Source organism: Euleptes europaea, chromosome 1 (genome assembly GCF_029931775.1).
Source record: "Euleptes europaea isolate rEulEur1 chromosome 1, rEulEur1.hap1, whole genome shotgun sequence".
In the NCBI taxonomy this organism is placed as follows: domain Eukaryota; kingdom Metazoa; phylum Chordata; class Lepidosauria; order Squamata; family Sphaerodactylidae; genus Euleptes; species Euleptes europaea.
Window position 1 is genome coordinate 614,755 of NC_079312.1, and position 6,895 is coordinate 621,649.

Here is a 6,895-nt window from a genome sequence, read left to right on the forward strand (position 1 = left end):
CCCCGGGTTCAATCCCAGGCATCTCCAGTTAAGAGAGCCAGCGTGGTGTAGTGGTTAAGAGCGGTGGTTTGGAGCAGTGGAGTCTGATCTGGAGAACCAGATTCGATTCCCCACTCCTCCACACGAAGCCAGGTGGGTGACCTTGGGCTAGTCACAGCTCTCTCAGCCCCACCTAAAGACTAGGCAGGCGGGTGATGTGAAAGACCCTTTTCTGCCTGAGACCCTGGAGAGCCGCTGCTGGCCCGAGTAGACAATACTGACTTGGATGGACGGGGCGGGGGGGCTTCTAATTCAGCAGAAGGCAGCTTCAGGTGCTCATGAGGCTGGCATTTGCACGAGGCAGCAACTCCACCTTGGCCGGGCTTCGCCTCGCCCCCCCCCCCCCGCTTGCTGGTCTCGTGCCAGAGACTCCCCCGGGGCCGCCCCTCCCCCGGCCGGGTTTTGCTGGGGAGTTCGGTCGGGACTTTCCGTGAGTAAGAGAGTCGGCTGTTTGAACCAATCAGAGGCCGGGAGGGTTGCGAGTCAGCAGTTGCCGGGCAGGAGAGCGGCGGCTGCTGGACGGAGCGTCTCCCGGGCGCTGCTCCGGCCATCCCGCCCGGCCGGCCGCCCTGCAGGCGGGGAGGGAGCAGCTCCCGTGCAAAGCGGCCTCCAGAGGATGGACACACACACATACACACGCACACACGCGTCCTCGCTCTGCCGAAAGGCGTTCGGTCGGTCCGGAGGAGCGCTCATTTGATCTTTGGAGGATGGTTTACTTTGGGGTGGTCAGCTGCCCCGGGGGTGGGGGAGGGAGAAAGGGTCCCAGTTTTTTAGGAGAAAGCTGGTAAATATTTTCACGAAAGTAAATAGATCATGAGTCTTGCGGGGCGGGTGCCAACCACGCCCTGAGTGTGTGTGTGTGTGTGCGCGCGCGCGCGCGTTGGGGAGGGGGGCTCTGTCAGGTCCCCAGTTTCAACTCAATGGATCTATGTGCAGACTGTCACCCCCACCCCCCTTCCAAGGGCACAAGGTTTGGGGAACAGGACTGGCTGTTGGGGGCCATTGGTGGAGGCAGGGGTCAGCATGCTGCACCCCTCCCAGTTCTGCAGGATCTAATGCAATCAATGCATCATGCACTTGCCCCCCCCCCCATAATCAAGGTGAAGAAGTCCAAGGAAGAGCCCTCCTCCAGCATTCTCCACCCCCACCCACCCCAGCCAACCAAAAGCCCCTTTGCTGGCTGAGGTTTTAATGCAGAGTTTTCAACTTCTCGTGTTTTATGTTTTCATCACACGCTCTTTCATGAGCTGCTCCCAGCAGGTTCCTTGAAGAGGCAGCATAAAATTTATTTGAATGGATGAGTAAAATAATAACTATCATACAACATCATACAAAAAATGTCTGATGGAACCAAGAGACAATCCCAGGTATCATCTAGGTCCCCAGGAAATGTTTTTACAGACATGTGTTTACTGGGGTTGCCAACAGGCCTGGAGAAAAATTCCACTGAGGAAGTGGGCAGTGTGGAAGGGGTTTGTGGCAAGGAGAGAAATAACATCCATTTAAGCCTCTACTCAAGAGAAGGGGCCTTTTTTTCTCCAGGCCCTTTCTTCTGCAGAAAGGGCTCAGCCTTTGTGGTTCTCCTATATTTTAGCTTCAGATTACGAAACTAAGCAATAAGATGCGGAGAATAATATAGAAAAAAATCTCTGTTTATTTCTGATTCAGAAAGATGACAAGATGCAAACACTGGGGTGGGGGTGGGGGGAGAGGGTAGATCACGATAGGTAGCCATGTTAGTCTGTAGCAGTGGAAAAGAGCCAGAGTCCCAGAGCACCTTAAAGACTGACAAAACATCTGGCAGGGGAGGAGCTTTCGTGAGCCACGGCTCACTTCTTCAGCTGCAAACCCTGACGGGGGTGTTATGTAGATCTCCCCACCCCCAACAAAATTTCCTTTCCAAGAGCCTCCCCAACCCTGATCATGGAAGATCCTGGCCTGAGCGCTGGGGTGGTTTACTGTAGAGGAAGCGATGGCTTCATGCTGCTGAAGGGTTTCTCTTTCCCAAGACCCAAATCCAGTATTATGGGATGGGGGTTGTTGGACTCACAGTGAGCCGAGAATCTGCCTAGCACAATCTTCTGATGGTTTCAGCATCTGTCCACCCCTGGGCGAATGGATCATGTCCTCTCCCTCACTGGAGACCTCCTGAGATCTCTCAGGGGGTTGCTTCCTTTTCTACTGGCCCAGAGAAATAGAGCAGGTGGGTGGACTCCCCCCCCCCCCCACTCCGTCACTTTTCCTCCAGTGCCAGGAAAACATTCTCCTGAATGAATAAAGTCCTGAGAGCAGCAGGGCCAATCCCAAGGAGGGCCCGGTCTGTTCTCCTTCCTCACCAACGGACTGCTAACGGGAAGATCTCAGACCTCATAAAAGAGGGCATCTCACTGCAAACCCCTCCCTGCACCCCTGAAATGGAGGGTTTCAGGGATGGGAGCAGAGATGCTGGAGCCGGAGGGATAGAAACTGCTCAAGTCTTTAATGGTAAGGTGAGAGAATGGGATTTCACTTGACCGTGGGATAAATGAAAGGGATTTCTGTGGGTCCATCTGGGGCTGGAGCTAGCTGCCCTCTGGGTTCTGTCTTTGAGGGGGTGCTGCTTTGGAGGGAAACTCTGACCCCTTCCTGGGAGGCCACCTGGTTGGGCCCCTGCAGGGCCATTCCAGGGTGAGCATCGTCTTGGTGGTGGTGGGCACATCGAGGGCTCCTGGGGATCAGAACGTCCCCCCCCCATTTCTCTCTCCAGGAAAAAAAGCTTTGCCATTTAAGGAGCAGCGAAGGAAAAAGGCAGGGGGGAGATCTCGGCAGGAAGGGACTGTGGCACAATCTGCCCTCGATTATCTGGAAGGGAAGGAGAACAGGGCAGGTGAGAGAATGCACCTGGCCAAAGATGTTCCCCTAAGAGGAGCCCCCCCCCCCCACAGAGCATCTCACACAGCCAGACTCCACCCCCACCCCAGACACTTCAGCTGTGGCTTTTCAAGCTCCCCCCTCCCCCGGCCACAGAGATCTTCTTTCCTTTTTTTAAAAATTAAAAAACATAAAATTGTCTTTCCTGCTCCTCCTTTTCCCTTCCACTTTCTTCACCCTCCTCTGATGCCTGAGTCCCCCCCACCCCCATCACTGGCCTGGCTGCTGCAGGTGGGACTCACAGGGGCCTCCGGCGGAAGTGGGCCTCGTCGTTGTTCTGCCGGCTCTTGAGGATGAGGATGGTGCCCACGATGATGCCCACGATGGCCATGGCCAGGCCCAGGCCGCACACCACGTTCTCCGCCGTCTCCGGGAGGGGCTCGGGCATGTTGGTGTCTGAGAGAGGAAGAAGAGTTAGCGGGAGGAGGGACCTGATCCAGCGCCACTTCCGTGATTTCCACCCCTCGGCTTTTGCATTCGAGAGCAGAGATCCCAGCGCCAACCCTGGCAGGACTGCCGGTTTCTCTGGGCAGGCATTTCTCACACTGTCTGAAGGTCTCTCTGGGCAGGATCAGGCCAAGGGACACCCGGAGAGGAAGGTGAAGGGGGTCTGGCGCGGAGCTGCCACTTCTCTTCTGCTGGCCACAAAGGGTACAGAAAACAGGGTGGCACCCACGGGGTGGGGGTGGGTGGGGCTGAAGTGCCACATCCGCTCCCATTAGTCTTGGGGGTGGGGAGGAGGGAGGGATGAATCCCGTGGCTAGTGGGAGTGTCTTGAGGGATGGTGGGAATAAGGCCCTTTGCAGGAAGGACAGCCGGGGTCTCTTGGGTCAGCCTAGAATCCCACCCCAGAAAGCCCAGGATCCCAGGCTGGCCTCTTCTGCCTTCAAGGGAAGGTGCACATGGCATTTCTGGATGAGTCTGCAGACTGAATGTATGAATTGCCCCCACCCCCCGTAAGACTTTTCCCTTGACAGGATTGGTCCTGCCCATGGCTCCCAACCCCTGTTTCACATGCGGGAGTCACCAAGTGATGCTTTAGGGTCTACTGATGACCCCTGCCCCCAATACACACACACACACACACACACACACACACAGTAGCCCTGAGTCCCTGGTGGTCCTTACTCCACTCCTTGGTGAGGGGCTGGGCCAGGCCCCAGTGCTCCACCTCACAGTAGTAGATGTCCTCGGGGTTGGGGACGAAGGTCAGGTAGGAGAACCTGCGGAAGGAGTTGTCCGTGTTGGGGTAGAAGTCTGTCTCGTAGGCGGCCTTCACCTCCTGCCCGTTCTTCTTCCAGGTCAGGCTGATCACCGGGGGCGAGAAGCCGTTGGCCAGGCAGACGAGCATGTTGGGGTCCCCCAGGGACACCGGCTTCTCCGGGTACACCGTCACCTTCGGGGGGACTATGGGGTGGTGAGGGGAGAGATAGGTTTTCCAACATGTGTTGCATCTCGGGGGCGGGGGGAGGAAGCCCATCCTGCTCTGTGACTGGATATAGGGGTCAATGTTCCTGCAGGGAAGGGGCCCAGTATGGACTCAGCCCCCAAACCAGGGGGCGACAGGCAGGCTCCTCTGGGGAACCTCTCCCAGGAAGCTAGGGTTGGGGGCTGGTTTCCCAGAATGATGATGCTTTGGGGCAGGGGGATCCTGTATGCCCCTACCAACTCTCCCACTGCCCCCCCCCCCCTGCGCATGGGTACCGTTCTCGGCAGGGGTGTAGTTGGAGCGGCGCATGAGGATGTCCAGGTTGGAGCGGAGCACAGCGATGTTGCCCTGGGCGCCCTCGGCCTGGAAGCTGGTGAACTCCTGGAACTGGGGCAGCCGCCAGGAGACCGTCTTGTTCTCCAGGTTCACGTGGAAGATCTCATCCCCGTCAAAGTCGAACATGAACTCACTGGGCTCCTCCGAGCTCAGGGTACGCTGCACGAAGGCCACCTGCGACAGGACCTCCTCCGCTGTGAAGAGAGATGCGGGGGGGGGGCATTGTGAGCTGGAGAGATTGGGGACCACTCTGGGGCTCCCCACCAGTCCCCACAAATGCAAGATCTGGGAGAAGCCGGGTGAGGAAAGGAGGTGGGTCTGGAGATTTGCAGCAGGGACTCTCTCAGCCGCTTGAATGAACCCTCTGGATAGTAGGAGTGAAGCTTGGAGGTGATGCCCCCCCTCCGAATCCAAGGACAGCGAGATGGAGGGGACAACATTCTGGGGGCCTAAATCAGCTGCCCCCCCCCCCCTGAAGCCAAGGTCCTGCCGCAGTTGTGGGAATTGCATATCCTGCCTTTGGGTGTTTTGTTTTTACTTCTCTTGCAGTTCCGCACTGCAGCCACAAGGGGCGCAGGGAAGGCCGAGCGCAGCAAACAGGAGTTGGTCAAACTCTCTGCCCACCGGACCTCTCTGCAGGGGGGTCTACTGGGGGGGTGGAGGGGCCCCCTGGCCTCTCAGGCCCTGCTAAACCCATCAGCCCCCACAGGAGGAAGGCCAGGCCAGGCGGGACCAGCACTGGTCCTTGCCAGTTTCTGGCTTCCCTCTTCCTTCCCTTCCCTCTAGCTCCACGGTTTCCCCTGCGCATCCCTGGTAGTGGGTAGAAGCCAAGAAAACACAAACTTCAATGTATTTATATACCTCTCCCCTTTTATCCCTAAAGGGGACCCAAAGTCACTCACTGTTCTCCACTCCTCGCTTTTATCCTCACAAGAACCCTGTGAGGTAGGCTAGGCTAAGAGTGTGTGAGGGGCCCAGGGTCACCCAGCAAGCTTCCATGGCAGAGTGGGGATTCGAACCTGGGCCTCCCTGATCCCAGTCTGACCACCACACAAGCTGAGCTTCCGTTGCAAATGGCATGGGGGGGGGGTGGTGTCTGCAGGTAACCTTTGCCAGGATATTCCGATTCCTTTAATTTCAGGCTCTGGGAGTTTAGTGGGGGGCAGTTTGGAGACTGGGGGTGTCAAAATGGACAGACCAACAGAGGGGGGGGGGATCCTTTTGTTACCATAGACGGGTGGTCACCGCCAGCCGAGTGATCCGTCTTGCGATGCTACTTGGTTTGGATCAAGGTCATATTAGGGGGGGGGGCGCCGATGGAATGCTTGTGGTGGGTATCCGAAGACGTGCCCCAATCCTGGGCCCTGCAGCCAGCCCAGCGGAGATGTCAGGAAAGAAGCCCCCCGCCCTCACACCCAGAAGGGCTGCGATCCCGCTCCAGCGAGGCAGCGCTCCCCCCTTCCTCCCTGCGCGCTGGTGGGGGCGTCCAGACGGCGGCTGTGCCCCCTCCCCGAGGAAGAGGAAGGGGAGCCACGCCGCAGCCCCTCTCCTCCTCCTCCTCCTCCTCCTCCTCGGGGCCTTCCTTTTAAGCACGGTGCAAAATGACAGACAGGCGGACGGGGGGGGGGGAGGAGCTCTCGTCTGGGAAGTGGGCGCCGTTTTAGGAGCCCCCCCCCCAACAGAGGCTGAGCCCCGGAGCCAGCCCCGGAATGAGGCCGGGACCTCTCGGCGGACTTTGCGAAGCGGAGCGCCCCTCCCCCCTTCAGAGCAGAGGATCGGGTGTGTGTCCCCCCCCCCACTTTGCTGCCCTTTGATGGGGGGGGCTGCTCCCGCTCTCCTCGGCTTGGCGCGGCTGGGGAGGGCGAAGTCCCGGTTCGCCAAAGAACCCCCGCTGGCCGAGGCGGCTCCCAGACCCCAACCTCTCCCCCCCCACCAGAGAGAGACGTTCACCCCCCTCCTCCCTGCCCCTTCCTCCCTCCCTCCCTCCCGCTCCATCCCCTGCCCGTCTTCCCCGTGCCCCCCACCCCCCAGGTGCGCCTCTTACCTGGCACCCCCAGGCGGCCCCCCAGGAGGGGCAGCAGCAGCAGCCCCAGGCAGCCCGCCCAGACCCCCATGCCCTCGGCCGGCTGCGAGGCGGGAGGCGCCCGGTGCGGCGGGAGGGAGAGCCGGGCGGCAGTG

At 59.1% G+C, this 6,895-nt stretch overlaps 1 protein-coding gene across 1 annotated transcript; it reads right to left on the bottom strand.

Moving 5' to 3' along the window:
* Positions 1-3,190: 3,190 nt before the first annotated feature.
* On the bottom strand, positions 3,191-6,831 carry LOC130493511 (HLA class II histocompatibility antigen, DR alpha chain-like). The gene is made up of 4 exons (XM_056867267.1): positions 6,762-6,831; positions 4,657-4,911; positions 4,081-4,359; positions 3,191-3,348 (listed from the first exon to the last, which is right to left on the bottom strand). The coding sequence occupies exons 1-4, from the start codon at positions 6,829-6,831 to the stop codon at positions 3,191-3,193; spliced, it is 762 nt and encodes a 253-aa protein (XP_056723245.1).
* Between the last annotated feature and the right edge of the window lie 64 nt (positions 6,832-6,895).